The sequence below is a fragment of the Martes martes genome (genome assembly GCF_963455335.1).
Source record: "Martes martes genome assembly, chromosome: 17".
Taxonomy (NCBI): domain Eukaryota; kingdom Metazoa; phylum Chordata; class Mammalia; order Carnivora; family Mustelidae; genus Martes; species Martes martes.
Genome location: NC_137905.1, coordinates 5,473,075 through 5,489,460, shown reverse-complemented (window position 1 = coordinate 5,489,460; position 16,386 = coordinate 5,473,075). Strand labels below are relative to the sequence as shown.

Below are 16,386 nucleotides of genomic sequence, written 5' to 3'. Positions count from 1 at the left end.
CCAGCGTCTTCAGAGACCCTGGAATGGAAGTTAACGTAGCGGGCTTAGGAGCACCGAGGAGCGCGTGTCTGCACTGGGAGGATTCCAGGATTACGACGGAGGAGGTGGCCGATGACACTGCAAGGTCCATGTCAGGACTGTGCGGGCCACAGTGAGGACTTACAGTACAAGGAGGTTGGGGTGATTGGGGAGCAGAAGAGAGAAAAGCCCCATTTGCCTTTTGAAAGGTAACTGGGCAGCCACGTGGTGAACAGGGGGTGTGTTAGCATAGGAGCAGAGAGTGCAATTTGGAGATGCTCATGGGACCACCCGTGGAGGGGGCTTAGCCCCATGTGACCAACAGCCAGTGACAGGTGGCAGGACCAGGTCCAGCCGACAGGACCAGCTGACGGACCGGACGGGGCCAAGAGGACTGGGCGTCAGCTCGTGGACCTCAGGCTTCCCCTCAGCTCTACCACCCCTCCCCTAGCAGCTAATTTTGATTCCTGTCTTGCAAAGGGGACAAACAGCAAGCAAGTTTGGTGAACCCATGCCCTGCGGGTCCACCTGCCCAAAGCTGCGAGAGCCTCTGTTGGGTCTTAGCGCCTTGTTTGGTGATGAAATGAGGAGGCAGGCTGCACAGAAGGGGTTTCCCAAAGCGCAGTCATTAGGACTGTTGCATCAGACTGACTTGGGGTGACTTAACGCAGAGATCTGGCGGCTCAGCCCCCACAAAGTCCCTGGGGTCCGCCCTTGGGACTCTGTATTACTCTGGCTGCCAGGTGATTCCCAGGCAAATTAAATGTTTTACTGTGATGAAAAAAAGCACATCATGAAAACACCTTAACCATATCTAAGTGTACCGTTCAGTAATGTTAATGATATTCACCTTGTTGGGAAACAGATCTCCAGAACTGTTTCTTCTTGCACAGCTGAATCTCTATACCGATTAAATAGCAACTCCCTTCCCCGCCGCCCCCCACCCCCGGGAGCCACCACTGTCCTGTGTCTATGAACTTGACAGTACTTCATCTAAGAGGACTCATACAGTGTCTGTCATTTCGTGACTGGCTTCTTTCACTGGGCAGAACGTCTTCATGGTCCAGGCCGTGGCATGGGTGGCACGTGGCAGAATTCCCTTTCTCTGGAAGGCTAGGTGACACTCCATCGTGCGTATATATGGGGCACACTCTACTTACCTGTTCACCCACCGATGGGCACTTGGGTGGCTCGTACCTCTCAGCTGTCGTGACTAATGCCGCAGGGAACGTGGGCGAGCGGACATCTCTTCCAGACTCGGTTCTCGATTCCTTTGTTTGTATTCCCGGAAGTGAAATGCACATTGACAGTGTCCACGCATCGTTGTTCCGCACGAGCGACACCTTAGAAACGGATCCGTTCTGTGTCTTGTTGGTGGGGATGCATGTGAGTGTAGAATGAAGTACACAGACACGTGTGCCCGCACGCACACCCAAGTACAGACAGAACCGAGGGGGGCTCCGATCCAGGTCGGGGTCGATGCCGACGTTGGGCCGGAGACACTGTGCTATAGTGGGTCAGATGTTACCGTTGGGGGAACTGAGTGAAGCAGGGGTGGTAACTCTCTGCGTTATTTCTTACACCTTCATGTGAATAAACATTATTTTAAAATTTAAAAATGCAATTTAGGAAAGAAAGCCCAGCCCTCACTGCCATTAAGGTGAGAGGGGGGGGCCCCTGTGTGGAAGGGGGGGCCGGTAAAGGCCGAGCTGCAGGGGCGTGGCGTTCCACGCATTGTTCCAAAGGAGAAATGGCCCCAAGAAGTGAGGCTGACCCACGTGTTACATAGACCAAGGGGCATGGAGGCCCAGAGCCCCGAGAGCAGGACCGATGAGATGGGGTGGGGAGAGCCAGGAAGATGATGAGGTCATCCCAGAGCTGAGTCCCCACAGTGAGGGCCTGGCGGATCACATTGCTCCTGAGAACATGGTGGGAGCGAGGCAAGGAGGAGAGACATGGGTGGGGCCCATGACCTTGGCCAAAGCCACTCCTCCCGTGGAGCTCCCAACAGAGGACTGGGCACCAGCAGGAGGCTGAGGTGTCTTCTTGAGTCTAAATGAGCCTCAGCTGCCTACAAGCAGCTTTTGGCGTCTATCAAACACTCTCCTTACCTGCCCGAGACCGTGAACCCTAATCAGGAACTTAACATTAATGGGATTTTTTTTTTTCTTCACAAAATAACAAAATAAGGGTAACTGGCAGCTTCTATTTCTTAGCGCTTGGTATGTGCCAGGTGGTTTGCTAAGTGCTTTTTACTTCACTTCCACCCTGTGAGATGGGTCGCTCTCTCCCATTTTAAAGATGAGGACCATAAATCCGGTCCAGGCTTGGGGCCTCGGCTCTCTCCTGGTTCTGAGAATTGGTCAGCAAGATTAAAAGTAAAGTTTCAGAGAAACAGCAGACAGTGACAACAGTAATGGCTCAGAAGACACAGTGGGCGAGCCCAGGGTCTCCATCACAGAGCTCGGTCAGGTGTGCTAAGACTTTTTTTATCCCAAACTCAGAGACAGGGAACAGGGGAGAAGCCAGATTCAGGCCAGCCAGCCACTCTCTGTGTCCTACTGGGATCCTGACAATCACGACCATACTTAACGTCCACGTGCTTCTCATTAATCATCAACGCCGAGAGGCGCCAGATGTCCTGAAGTTGAACGCGCTCTCATAGGCCCCCATTTGTGATAAGCTGTAGCCAATCTGTGGTCAATTTTACTATAAACTTCATAGGTGCTTTTTAACTCTGAAATTAACACAGGCCCATTATAGAAAGTCTAGAAAATTGTAGAGAAGGAAAGTTAAAAAAAAAAAATCACCTGCAAAAAAAATCACTGTTAATATTTCAGTAGGAACTGAATCATGCAATGTCTATTTTTCAAAAAGTACATTATACAGTACATACTCATTTGCAATCAAATATTTACTCTATACCATGAGCACCATACCATAATCTATTTTTTCATTCCCCGAAGTGTTTCTTCAAGGTTGCCTTCTACTTTGGGTAGACAGCATAATTTATTGCATCAAGATCCTGTTAGAACATCATGTTGTTTGCAATGTTTCCAATTTTTATTAAGCAGTATTACAATGAGTATACATGTTCCTGAACAACCCCCTTCCCCACAACCTCCCTCCCCCCGCCAGCCCTACCTTCAGCCCCTCGGGAGTGAGCAGGGACACAGAGATAGCCCCCTGGCTAAATTTCTACAAGCAAAATCACATGTTTCCAAGACTTGTGATGCATATTGACAAACTGCATTTCAGAAAGATGTTTTAATGTTGTCAGTCATGTACGAGAATTTGTTTCCTTACCAGTTTGCCAAATACTGATTATTAGGATTTCCTAATTATTTCAGCAATGTTGTAAGCACCAAGTTACCTCACTTAATTTTATAATACAGTTGTTGCTCTTTTGTTTTCTCGTTTTGCTAATTGTTGTTGTTTTCTTTCTTTGTTGATTTTTAACCAGCTCTTTATATATTCAGGGTAGTAAACCTCTGTTTGGTATGATGCAAACATTTTTCTCAGTTTTCTATTTATTTTACTTATGATATTTAGTCATATGAAAAACTTACACTTGAATATCTTAATCTCTTAATAATTCACATAACTTATGCCTTTCATCCTAATTTAGAAAGGCTTTCCCCACTCTATTACACAAATATTCAATGACCTTTTTTTTTTTTTTGCTAATACTATAATCCACCTGACATTTATTAGGCTATACTTTAAATGTTTATTTATCAACCTTAATTTTTGGAGAATATCGTGTTTTATAAAACACGTTTTAATACTTATTTAAGAAAATGACTTTCGCTTTATAAACATAAAAAAAAAAGTATTGCATTCCATTCCCTTCCTCTGAATTTTGCTTTTGGAGAGGGAGAAGAACAAGTAAAAATAAAATCTCTGGTAATTTCCTCCCACAGCTTTGTTTTCAAAAGTATTATATTTCCCATCTTTGTACAAAAATCCCCTTAACCCTTGTACATATCCTTAATAGATCGGGCATAATTCCAATATCCATGATTTATATAAATTCTACTTGAACCAATGAAAATTTTCAGCCTGTGCCCCTCTTGGGGTAGAGGATATTCACTGGGACTTTACCCGAGCTGCTTAAATAAAATTATTTTGAATATCTGCATAGATTTCTTCCACATAATTAAAATTACTTCAAAAGTTAAATAGAAAAATGCCCTCCAAGCCCAGCATGGTTGTGAGCACGCATACATAAGAAAAAAGTGTTTTCATTATGCTTGGTGCAAAACATACTTTAAAAATAAAATTTCTGATCGACACAGGGAATACTATAGTCTAAACAGAACAAGCTTTTCAGAGAACATTTGATAACAATATATCACAATCTTTAATTAATAATCTAACAAGGAAGAGACTTGTATCGCCCCTTTGATCATTTTTCGAGGGAGCTGTAAACACTGCATCCAGTCCATCGAGGGGGAGTCGGCACCAGGGCTGTAGAGGGAAAGGCGGGGGGATGCTACACAAGCTAATAATAGCTCTTCCCTGGGAACTCTCCTGGAGTTGGTCCATAATGAGATTCAACTTCGATAAATGAATAAAGCTGAGAAAAATAACTTGAAATGCAAGTAATTGGTGTCAAAGAGAAATCTGGATTAGCATGATAGAAAAGCAATTTGAAGGAGGGTAATGACTGACAAGTCAGAATGGAATCGAGGGTACTGCATCCACATTTGCAGAAGTCTCGAGAAAGGTCTGTTGGGATCTAACGAATGCCAAGGTCACTGAACCCTGGACTTGCCTAAGTGCCCACAACCGGGAAGCACACACTCACTCACTTATCTTATTAGTCAAAGCAAAACAAACAAACAGACAAAAATGAGAAGGACATTCCAAACACCATTTGCTACATGTGCAGACTGACATGGAAGTTGAAGTCTCTCAATAACGTAGATTACCGTGTGACCCTATTTGCCTAGAGGACAGGCTTGGCTTGCAACTGTTTGGGCATCCTTGTTAATAGCATCTGCTCTCATTCTAGAAGGTGTTCCAGTTTGAATGATAAATTATGTGACCACAGTATCCATTTCCTCTTGTTGCTACAGCAAGTTACCATGAATGTCTGACTCAAAACAACACAGATGTGGTACCCTGTACTTCTACAGGTCAGAGTCCAATGTGGACCCTGTGGGGCTAAAAGCAACGTGCCGGTAGGCCTGCCTTCACCTCTGAAGTCTGTACAGCAGGACACTTGTCTTTTCTCGTGTCTAGGTGGTGGCCTGTCTTCAAAGCCAGCGATGGCTCCTCAAACCCCTTCTCACTTTGCCTCACTCGGACCTTCTCCTGTCCCATGCTCTTAAGGACCCTGGTGATCACATTGGGCCCCCCCAGATAATCCAGGCTGATCTCACTATTTGAAGGTCCGCTGATGGGCAAACTTAATTCTTTGCCGCGTAAGCTAATATATGCGCGAGTTCCGAGGAGTAGGACGTGAAGACTTTTAGGTAGACCATTATTCTGCCAGCTATAGTCACTCTATGATAGCAGGGCCGAAGTTTTAAGGCAGGCTTTCTGATTCAATGTCAAGTGTAATTTCAGTGATCAATGAGGATGTCTTTGATGGAAAAGTCTGGCTCGATCTTTGTGAGATATTGATCGGTGGGGAGAGCATGAGACTTGCAAACAGAAACTCAATAAAAATACTTATCTGTGGGGCACCTGGGTGGCTTAGTCAGTTAAGCATCCAACTCTTGATTTCCGCTCAGGTCATGATCTCAGATGGTGAGCTTGAGCCCTGCATCAGTCTCCACACTGGGCTCTGCACTAGGCTTGGAGTTTGCTTAAGATTCTCTCTCTCAAAAAAAAAAAAAAAAAAAAAAAAAGATTCTCTCTCTCTCCCTCTCCTTCTGCCTCTTCCCCCGTCTCCCTCTGTAAACAAAACAAAACAAAAACAAAAAATCTATCAGTGCTTTCTTTATTCAAGGTACCTAATTATGCATAGAAGGAATACCTAGAAAACAGTTCCTGCCTTCTAGTTGTTTATGATCTAATTGGACTGTGAGTATACTCTCCCCTGCAGAATACATAAGTCTCTATCAGAGGAGCCTATAACAAATGAACGTGATACTATATCAATCAAATATGTAAGAATTCAGATGCAGAATGTAAGGACAATTTAAGTTTCACATTAACCAACCAAGTCAGGATTCATTTTATCTTTTTCTTTCCTATGACAACAAACAGTATACCCATCGTGGAAAATTTGGTTTTTAAAAATCTTCCAACATTCTCAACCTTGAGAGATCATCTATTATCAATAAACTCACAGTTATATCCTTACACAAAAATCTCTGTGGGCTTCTTTATTTCTGTGGAAACCTGGTGCCCATGTACCATGCCCTTGAGATGGGAAACTTAGCTCAAGTTCATGGGGTACCTTCATGTCTCCACTCTTGGATAAAGTATTTTTGCTTTAAGCAGATTAGGGGTGATTTGTCTCTGATGTTCCCCTCCACATTCTATTTGCCATGGTCATTTCAGAGCTACATTTATTAGTGGCAGGGTTTGAGATATATATAGAGAGAGAGATAGATAGTATTTTAATATGTATTTTCATATTTATTAGGAAAAATTTATAATAAGATCATATGCCTAAACTCATAGATAATTTTGCCTTGGATGAGGCAACAATGAAACATAGCAATCAATGTAAAGCTATTTACTATTAAGTAAATAACACAGTAAAGAGAGTGAAATAAAAGTGCATGGGAAATCCATGAAAAAGCATCTAGCAAATAAGGGCACAGTGGAAGAAAGCATGAATTTTAGAGTCAGAACTAAGTTTGGATCCAGCTGGATCACAAACTAGCTTCTGCTCCTAGACCAGTATTTCAATTTCTCTGGGTTTTGCTGCACTGGGTTTGTTTGTTTTTTTCCCTTCAGGTTGTTTTGAGCCAAATGAGACAATGCATCGAAAGCCTAGACATGTATTAGACACCAAATAAATGTTAGTTCCCTTCTTGAAAAGGCAAGTAATTAATTTAATGTACTTAGGTATCGTTTACCCACTGTGGTTCTTACTCACGAATTAAGACAACACAAAGAGTCAACTGACTTATAGTCCATTGAGTCGGGGCGGACTGTCAGCTCTTATGTGCCAGGGATGGAAAGAAAGGACAGATGGCCAAAGCTGAGGCCGAGCTTTGGACTCCAGGCTCTTAAAGAGGCACTGCCTCCGCATGCAGTCAGTGTGAAAGCAGCTTTATGTACTCTGCATCAAAGCAGGTGGCTGTCATGTGCAGGCACTGGGTCTCGGCCTTGAGGATTTAATAACGGTCAAGAATATTCATGACACCTGTGCCTTCGTGGGACCTGTCAGAGAGGCAGACATTAATTGAATTATCCTACAAGTAAATAAGCTGTATTACGGAAAATATTATAAAGGAAGAGCACCAGTACCATGGGAGTGTCAATCAGGGACGCCCTCGTTAGTCTGGAGTAAGGAGGAGATCTTCTTGGCCAGTGATGTTGGAGCTGAGATGTGAAGGCCAAACAGGGGCTCACCCAGGACACCTGGTAGGAAGCCCATGCTTGCTAGGAGGATTATATGTGCTGGGAAGGAATGGGGTGAGCTGAGAAAAGATTGGTGTATTTGGATCAGAAGGAACGAAGGGGATCTCTTATGACATGAAATGAGTTTTGAGAAGTGGGCTGGAGCCAGATTATAAAAAGACTTGTCCAAATAAAGGAATTTACTCTTTGCCCTAAAAGAGATAAGACACCATTGAGAGATGTCCATTATAGGGTGACATAAATTACTTAGAAATTTAAAAAGATACCCTGGAAACCTGTACTGGTCAGTGTTCTCCCGAGAAATAAACACACACACACACACGTACACACACACACACTGGGATTTAGTATAAGCAGTTGATGCACACAGTTATGGAGGCTGAGAAGTCCCACGATCTGCCGTCTGCAGGCTGGAGACACAGGAAGGCTGGTTGTGGCTTTACTCCAATTTCAAAGAAGTGAGACCCGGGCGAGTCCCTGGTGTAGATTCCGGTCTGGGTCTGAATGCCTGAGAAGCCAGAGCACCCAGGGAATCGTGCAGTACGGTAGCTACGGGTGGCTAATGAGCTCTTGGATGTGGCTAGCACAATCCAAGAACTGGATATTTTATTTTACTTATCAGTATGAATTGAAATAGCCACATGTGGGGGCACCCGGGTGGCTCAGTAAGTTAAGCCTCTGCCTTCGGCTCAGGTCATGATCTCAGGGTCCTGGGATCGAGCCCTATATCGGGCTCTCTGCTCAGCAGGGAGGCTGCTTCCTCCTCTCTCTCTGCCTGCCTCTCTGCCTACTTGTGATCTCTCTCTCTGTCAAATAAATAAATAAAATCTTAAAAAAAAAAAAAAAGAAATAGCCGCATGTGGCTCGTGGCTTCCATACTGGACAATGTAGTTGTAATATGTGAGCCTCTTCTATCCCTGCTTGTCCCTGATCTCTAACTGAAGTTATTTTATTCATACATTTTGCATTGCTTATTATATGTCTCTTCATGCTAGAATGTCTAGTTGACTGCTGGATACGTAACACTCATGGTAGGGACTGACATGTAGTAATATCTCAATAAATGTTTTGTTAAACTGACTTTAAAATTAATAAATGCCCCTTAGGCGCACTTTGCTTTTTTTAAAATATCTTATTTTTAAGTAATCTCTACACCCAACTTGGGGCTCGAACCTATAGCCTTAAGATCAAGGGTCACATGCTCTGCCCATTGAGCCAGCCAGGTGCCCCATGAACGCTTTGCAGTTTTTTAAGTTCTTTGCTTCTGATGATGTTGCTTTCCACTAAAACATCTGGGAGTCAAAATCAGGGTAGTATTGTAACAAACTGCTAAAACCTTGTTTATTTACCTAGTTGGTTTCATGACATTCAGCTCAATGTTTTGCATTCATCCTAATCAATTACATCTCCTTAGTTTCTGTTTGTCTTTCCATTATGTTGAGATGGACCTGGATTCTGCCCCTGTCCTTTCCAGCAGTTTGCACATTCGGGAATCCTAGGGATTCTCTTCTTCTACCCTACTTGTGGCTTCTGATACTGCCCAAGACTTGTACAGTGTGAAAGTGTTGGAGAAGGTCATCGAGAGGTCATGACCAAGGTCGTGACCCCCGCTTGACCTGGGAGGCAAACTCAGTCCATCAGCGAGGCTCCTCCCCCCTCCCCTGTCCTTGGATATAAGCCCCTCCCAGCAGTCCCACAGTGGGAGGCATCGTCAAGGACAAGGGCTTGAGACCGGAGTGTGTTACTCGGGGCAAATGGATGGTACACTTGACTGAGCCCTGCCAAGGCTTCTCTGTAAACGTGTAAGATTCCGGAGGGCAGGTGTGGGGACCTCCTCATCTTGCAGCTGCCTTAGACCAGCCTCCTGAGTAAGCTCCCTCGCCTGTTAACCCCGCCACCCCCCCACCTGCGGCGGTTTACCTCCTCCCACTGTCCCTGCCCTGCGTGTGGGCGCGGGTCTGCAAACCCACGGGAAGCTTCGGTTTCAGATCCAAGATCGTTGTTATCTTTAGACGCCGGTTTTTTGGTTGAGTTAAAGTCAAGTCTTTCGCTATGTTGCAAGGACAAAAGGTCACACCGTCATTATGACACAAAATTGCCCCAAGGTTTTGTTTGCTTTCCTTTGGTAGAATTCTCATAGCGTTTGAAAAAAAAACAGCAGAAAAAATACAGAAGTTCACTCTCTGCGAAGTCTCCTTTGCACACAGATCTTAAAACGCCCTGCGCATGTTTGCTGGTGAAAGAATGAAGGGATGTTAGAAAAAAGGAAAAAGATACTCTTCTAGCCAAGCACACCTCGTTTCATTTTTGCTTGCTGCTTTCAAATTCTGTGCACACACACCCATTCCACACGCGCGAGTCACGCGCTGTTTTGTGCGTTTACACGTAATAGCCTAAGTGAATCGACACGGTGGAATGACGATTTGATCTAACGGCTGTATTCTCCAACCATGTAACAAACATTAGGTCAACCAGTCCCCTGTCCCTGGGGGTTTAGCGGAAGCCAGTGGTGATTCGTTATTCTAATAACGAAATAACAGTGAATGTTTCCATAGATCTCGTGCAACCTGACTCACGTAGACCCAGCAGTGGTATCCAAATGGAACAAAGTGTATGAGTCCTTCGTAGCTTTTGTGGGATTTTCTGAGGCTACTTTCCAAAGGAATGCTACCAGTTCGTGGTACCATCGGGTGGGGTGCGAGCGTGCTGATTTCAACTAAAAGTGGTTCTCTGTCATTTTCCTAATCTGGGCTTGTTTTGACAACGGAACTGATCACAACAGTAGTGACCATGGGAGCAGCTAGTTTTCTATAGACAAAGCAAGGGAGAGCAGGAGAGTGAGTGCTTTAAGAACGTGGTTCAGAGTGGCTCAAGGTATAAACTCTGGAAACTGACTTCATGAGGTCAAATCCAGATTCTACCACTTAACCTCTAATTTGTGTCCATTCCGTCCTCACTAAATGATGCATGGGGTTACAGAGTGAAGACCAGGTGAGTGTATATAGAGAGCGCCTCGTAAGCCCTGGATAATGTTGATTATTATTCCTCATACTGGGTGTTTTTTATTAACCTCATTTGACAGGTGAGAAATCTGAGACACAGGCCGAGGGCTCAAGGCCACTTAGCTCCTGAAAAGTGGGGCTGGGATTCCAACCGCAGGGGACCGTTCTCCAAGCGTGGCAGTATCAGGGACGACACAGGGACCAGAACTCACATCCGAGAGGTGTTACTGTTGCTGCCCAGTTAGACCAAAGTGGAATCAGGCACAAGAAAAGAGAGCATAAGGCCGCTGAGACTCACGGGAAATGGCATGACATAATCCCTTGTTTCCAAGACAAACAATAGAGTGTTTATAGGGGTGTTTGTTAGTTTGTTTTTTATGTTATTTTTCTCATCCTTGAGATCTGAATGTAGCTCTGTATGCAAGCGTCCCATAGTTTTGTGAAATCCCGCCTTGATTACACTGGCCTGGTGATTACACTGGTGGCCAGTAATCCCAGGGTCGCACTCAAGACCCCGCAAATGTCTTCCTTGCCTCGGGAGGGCTCTCTATAAATACTTACTGACCCAAATTTCTCCTAAACATCACCATAAACACTTTCAGTTATTTCTTAATGCACTCTGTTCATAACTGCTTAGTCAATTATTTTTATTAGCATAACATTCCTTTTAAGCATAATGATGTTAGAAAAAACAAACAATGTAAGCACATTTTCTCAGCTCTGGCTGATTGCAAGTGTTTCTCTCTTTTTCTTTTCTGGACTTCTTTTGCAGATTTGATGAATTAATTGTGAATTTCCCAAGGGGGACCTAACATGAACTGAAATTTGTCGTTTATCCTATAATGTTTAGTTTATATTCTGGTTCCAGTGACTATCCATTGAGACCAAAGTTTGAATATTGCCAAGGGCTGGTGAAATTGCTGATGTAACCTACTTTCTGAAGAGAACCTGACTTCCATTTTCATAATGAATTAATGCCTTCTTTCTCCCCCAATTTCTTTGCTCCCATAGCTATTTGTGGAGACCACTGATGTCAATGGCAAAACTCTGGAGGGGCCAGTTCCTCTGGAAGTCATCGTGATTGACCAGAATGACAACAGACCGACCTTTCGGGAAGGCCCCTACATTGGCCATGTCATGGAAGGATCACCGACAGGTATGTGAAATTGGCTTACATTAGCATAATGGCTCGGGAAGTGGCATCCTTGATCTTTGGGGATTCCAGAAACTGTTTCGTTGCCGCTCCAGCTTCTTGGTGTGCCTCAACACAGGCCTGTTACCTCCCTGGGTAGAAGCCAGATCTGCAGATCCGCAACTCAGAACAGGAAGGGGGCTGCTGGAGGCTGTGGGAGACTCTCGCCTCATCTCTGAAAGCCACCTTTCAGGGACGGCCAACATCGAAGTCTCTAGTGCGCGGCTGGTGGTGGACATTGTATAAATACGGAGCTCGCCCTTGTGAGGGCCCAGGGTTGAGGTTTGTGGTATGACGGGGCTTTGAAGAAAATTAAGGTCCTCACCCCAAGCTCCTTCTTCCTTTCATCATTGTCTTTTAATAAGAACCATTTTGGGGAGAAAAAAAAACAAGAAAAACAGATAGGATTTATTTTTTCCCTTTCCTTACACAAGGTGCGTGGAGAAAACTTTTGTCTTCGGTCAAAGGGCCAAAGGCAAGACATTTTATCTCTCTCTGGAAACACGGGCCCTACTGTGATGTTACCACAGAGCTCCTCTTACCTTTTTTCCACACTTAACCTTTCCATCAGGAAAGGTTGTAGAATTTAGAGCTCCCTTTTTTGGCGCCAGAGATATCAGTAAAAGCCTTCTGTGGCCGGCAGCTGAAGTCACGGCTGAGTGTGGTGCTTGGCCAAAAACAGAGCAAAGTCCAAAAGTCCCTATTATGAGCCTGGACTTTGATTTTAAGCTTTGAAATCCATCCGGGTGAGGGAGCATCCTAGGGAGAGCCTCACGGTCGCCAGGTCTAGATTGTGCCCAAACAAATAAGCCATTCAGCCGGTCGGACAGGAGATGGGAACCCCGAGCCCTGCTTTGACTGGTTCTGTTTTCCCCCTTTGCTGAATTGATGGGACGGATCGATGAGGCTGTGCAAGCGTTGCCATGGTAACCTGCCCAGACCACCCCATGAGTCATTGTTTGCGAGGTGCCTACACCTCCCTCCAGCTTCAAGGAGCTCAGTCCTCCTGCACTTCCTCAGCTCCCCAGGGGCCGGGGGCAAGCTCTCCCTTCCTGGCTGCGAAGGCATTCTGTAAAAAGGGGTGGGGATTGCCTGTGGGTGCTGGGGGGCATTTGGCGGGGAACCCAGCGGCTAGAAGAGTAGCAACCAGCCTGGAAAATGGGGAGCCACAGGTAAAAGTGGGTCAGGTCACTTTCGGCCAGACCTTTCCCGTGGCACCTGTCCCTCACCTCCGTGGAGACTGCTTTGGATAGAAGGAGGGCTTCTGGGGAAAGAGACCCTGGAATTGGGGTTTGAGGTTCACAGGTATGTTCTTAAACAAGCCGACGTGTGGGGCGAGTCAGGGGAACTGATGGGGAAAGCTATTAAAGACGCTGGAGTCTGAGCGGAGCGGGAAAATGATGCCCAGTTTCCATCTGTGGTGGGTCCCGTCTGCCAGTAACTGGAATTCGAGCCAGGCCAGGAAAGTGTTCTAAATGTAAATGACGATGCTGACGTCGGAGGCGGCTGGGAGCGTGTGCGTGTCTTTGTATATTATGTGTGTATGTGATTAGACGATGTCCAATTTTCCTCCCACTGCACCCTTCCTTAAAGTTTCAGAAAGAATTTCAGATTTTATTGCTTTATATACATGTCACATTTTCAAAGAAAAATGGAATCCTTTATGTCCACTGAATTTCTTAAAGCACAAAGTAATTCGGTTAGGGTGGCCGGATCTCCAGCAAAACATAAACCACCTCCAAGTTCTATTTATGATCAGTATTATGCTATAAAAATATATAAAAATGTGATACCTATGTGGCTTCTTTCAGCTAGGCAGAATTTGGCCTGAATCATTGTTTTCTTCTTTGGCCCCCTCTGGGTTTGGCTTTGAAGCAGGAACTGAAATAGAGTCAGTCCGATCTGGGGTCGAGAGTGCGGAAATGTTGTGGGAAACTTTTAGAGGAAACCCCACCTAGATCGCTCGGCACCTCCTAAGGGATCTCAGGCAGGATGACCCCGAAGCCTCGGTGAGGGCGGTGGGAATCTGGGGCAGGGGCTGGGATCCCTTTCCAATCCCCCTTCCCCAACCTAAACTGCTACCAGTTAGAACAAGGAACCCTGACCGGCTGTAGAAATAATGGCGTCTCTGGTATCAATAACGAGCGGCTCCTTTGTGGTTGGTGGAATCTTGGTAGCGGATCCATTTTACAGAAGGGAATGCTGACCCTGGAAAGTGTTCTGTGACTTCGCCTCGCTCACATAAACAGTAGATGGGGACCAGTGTTCCGGGCTCCTTTCTGTATCCTCCACCTGCAAATCGTGTGCCCATTCAAGTGTTGCGCAAACTTCCTGGTGAAGACAGCCATCAAACCACGACAGCATGGGGTTGAGTGCTTACCGTGTGCCGAGACCTCTGTGACCAATGTCCTTGCCTCCACCACACCGTTCCCTCCCCGGAGGGGTGGACACACTCTCCCTAGCATCCGTAGGAGAAGCGTGAACCTCAAAGAGACCCGGATGCTTGGCCAGAGTCCCACAGCTGGTAGCTGAGTTAGAATCCAGGTCCTCATCTCTGGTTCGAGGCCCCGGGCTGTCTCCTGCGGATGTGCTGGCGACGGCCACCTTCCCTCCCGTTCTTGACCGTGGACTCTTTGTGGTCCCAGCTGGGGGGCAAGTACTTGCTCTGTCAGAGAAACCAGTGTAAAGCACTCTTCTGACCAAACAGCTCCTTGAATCCCTCCTTATAACTGCTGCTCGGTCTCTGGGGTTGAACAGGGTCACACGTGGGCCTGGTTGTCACTCATAGTGCTTTCTTCTGAGTTCAAGTCATCGGGGCCAGCTTCGTGGGGTGTGGCCTGCACAGCCTCACAGGGGCCTACGCTTGGCGTTAGGCTCTGCCGTCACCACCTTAAAATTCTTAAGTATCGAACAAGGAGCCCTGCATTTTCCTTTTGCAATGAGCCCCCCCCACCCACCCAGTTATGGAGCTGGTCCTGAGCACGGCACTGTGGCCCAGGCTTGGTTTGATGCTCCACTCAGCTCCTTAACCAGGTGAGAACTTGGGCAGCCGACTGAACCTTCTAGAAGCCTCAGTCACCTTGTCTGTAGATGGGGTGGGTGAGTGATAGTCCCGCCCTGGAGGACTGTCTGCACGCCTTAAATGAGATGCTGCTTCCCTCAGCATGAACCAAGGTTCAGGAGATGCTAGTGCATCCTGAATGCCCCCTGTAATTCTTATGATTCCTGCAACGTACCATGTCGGGGAGCTGAGGCAAACAGGCAGTTTGTGTGCAGGGACATTCATCTCCCAACAACCGAGCATCATTTTCATGTGCCGGTGGACCTGGATGTGCCATCAGCACCAATCCGTCATGGAGGAAGGCCACCCATATTTATCTGGTGTGCAGACAGGAGACCGTTTCCAGCTGCTTGGCACTGAACTCCAGGGTATTGTTTTGGGGAATCAGTACTGGATGAGGGAAGATCAACAGAAAATAATGGTCTTTGAACTTCACAAATGATGAGCTATTCCTTTTGTGGAGTCCCAAAGCGTTGATTTATGGGACCCAAGTCCTGGCCCTGGCTGCTCCGGGTTGGTGGGGGAAGGGCGGCCAGAGCTCTGTGCAAGCCTGGGGTTTTCTGAATGCCCAAGGCAGGCCAGGACCTCATGAGTGAGGACAGAGGGCTGGGACCCTTGGAGTTCCTGGAGGACACACGTGGCGGGACCCCCAGTGCCTACTGGCACCAACCCCCCAGTGTCTTTCCACCAGTGGTCTTCTGGGCACCACGGAGAAGGGCCAACCACGAGCCCCTAGGATGGGGCCTGAGGGCATGTGTTTTACCTGGGAGGTGCAGGATACTGGCTGAGGAGGGCTCCAGGTAAGGGAAGCCAGATACCAGGGTGGGCAGTTGTGAGCTTGATCTCTTGGCGGGGGGAGTTGGGGGGGTCCCTGGGAAATAACATGAACATGCACACATCAGAGTTACCCCAGCCCCGGGGAGCAGGAATACGCATTCCCACGCACCCCTCAGATATTGGCCACAAACTACCCCAGAGGAACTTCAATTCCCAGGCACCCTCGGCCACTTGCGGACTACCCAGCAGGGGGCAGCCTTCCGACAGGCTGCAGGAGAGGTCTGCTGCGGGGCCTCCGCGGGCTCTGCCCGCCATGCTTTCGGCCCGGCCAGCCCGAATGTGGGCAGGGGCAGCTTGGAGGAAGGCGCCCACCACCTGGACGGATGGAGTGGCTTTGAGGGATGTTAGGGGTGGGAGGTGATGAGAGGAAATACCTTAGTCCCTAAAAGGCATGACCAAAAAGGACCAATGTTACATTGACTTTTCTCATTATTTTATTTTTTTAAATTTTTTTCAAGACTGTATTTATGTATTCGAGAGAGAGAGCAGGGAAAGCAGGGGGAGAAGGATAAGCAGACCCCACACTGAGCTCAGAGCCTGACGCCAGTCTCGATCTCACGACCCTGAGATCACGACCTGAGCCGAAGCCAAGAGTCGGACGCTTAACCGGCTGAGCCCCCAGGAGCCCCAAACTTTCTCTTTAAATAGGGGTCAGGACCTGGAGGTGCACGTTGTGACTCCTAAGAGGGATAACACTTCACCTTGAGCAGGTGGAGAGGAGCAGAGAT

At 46.7% G+C, this 16,386-nt stretch overlaps 1 protein-coding gene across 3 annotated transcripts in view; it reads left to right on the top strand.

Moving 5' to 3' along the window:
* Positions 1-16,386, top strand: part of CDH13 (cadherin 13) — a 1,007,942-nt gene that overhangs the window by 624,213 nt on the left and 367,343 nt on the right. For all 3 annotated transcript variants that reach the window (XM_080827654.1, XM_080827656.1, XM_080827655.1), the window contains exon 6: positions 11,580-11,724. In XM_080827654.1, the coding sequence (XP_080683780.1) occupies positions 11,580-11,724 (145 nt within the window). The remainder of the gene's footprint in view (positions 1-11,579; positions 11,725-16,386) is intronic.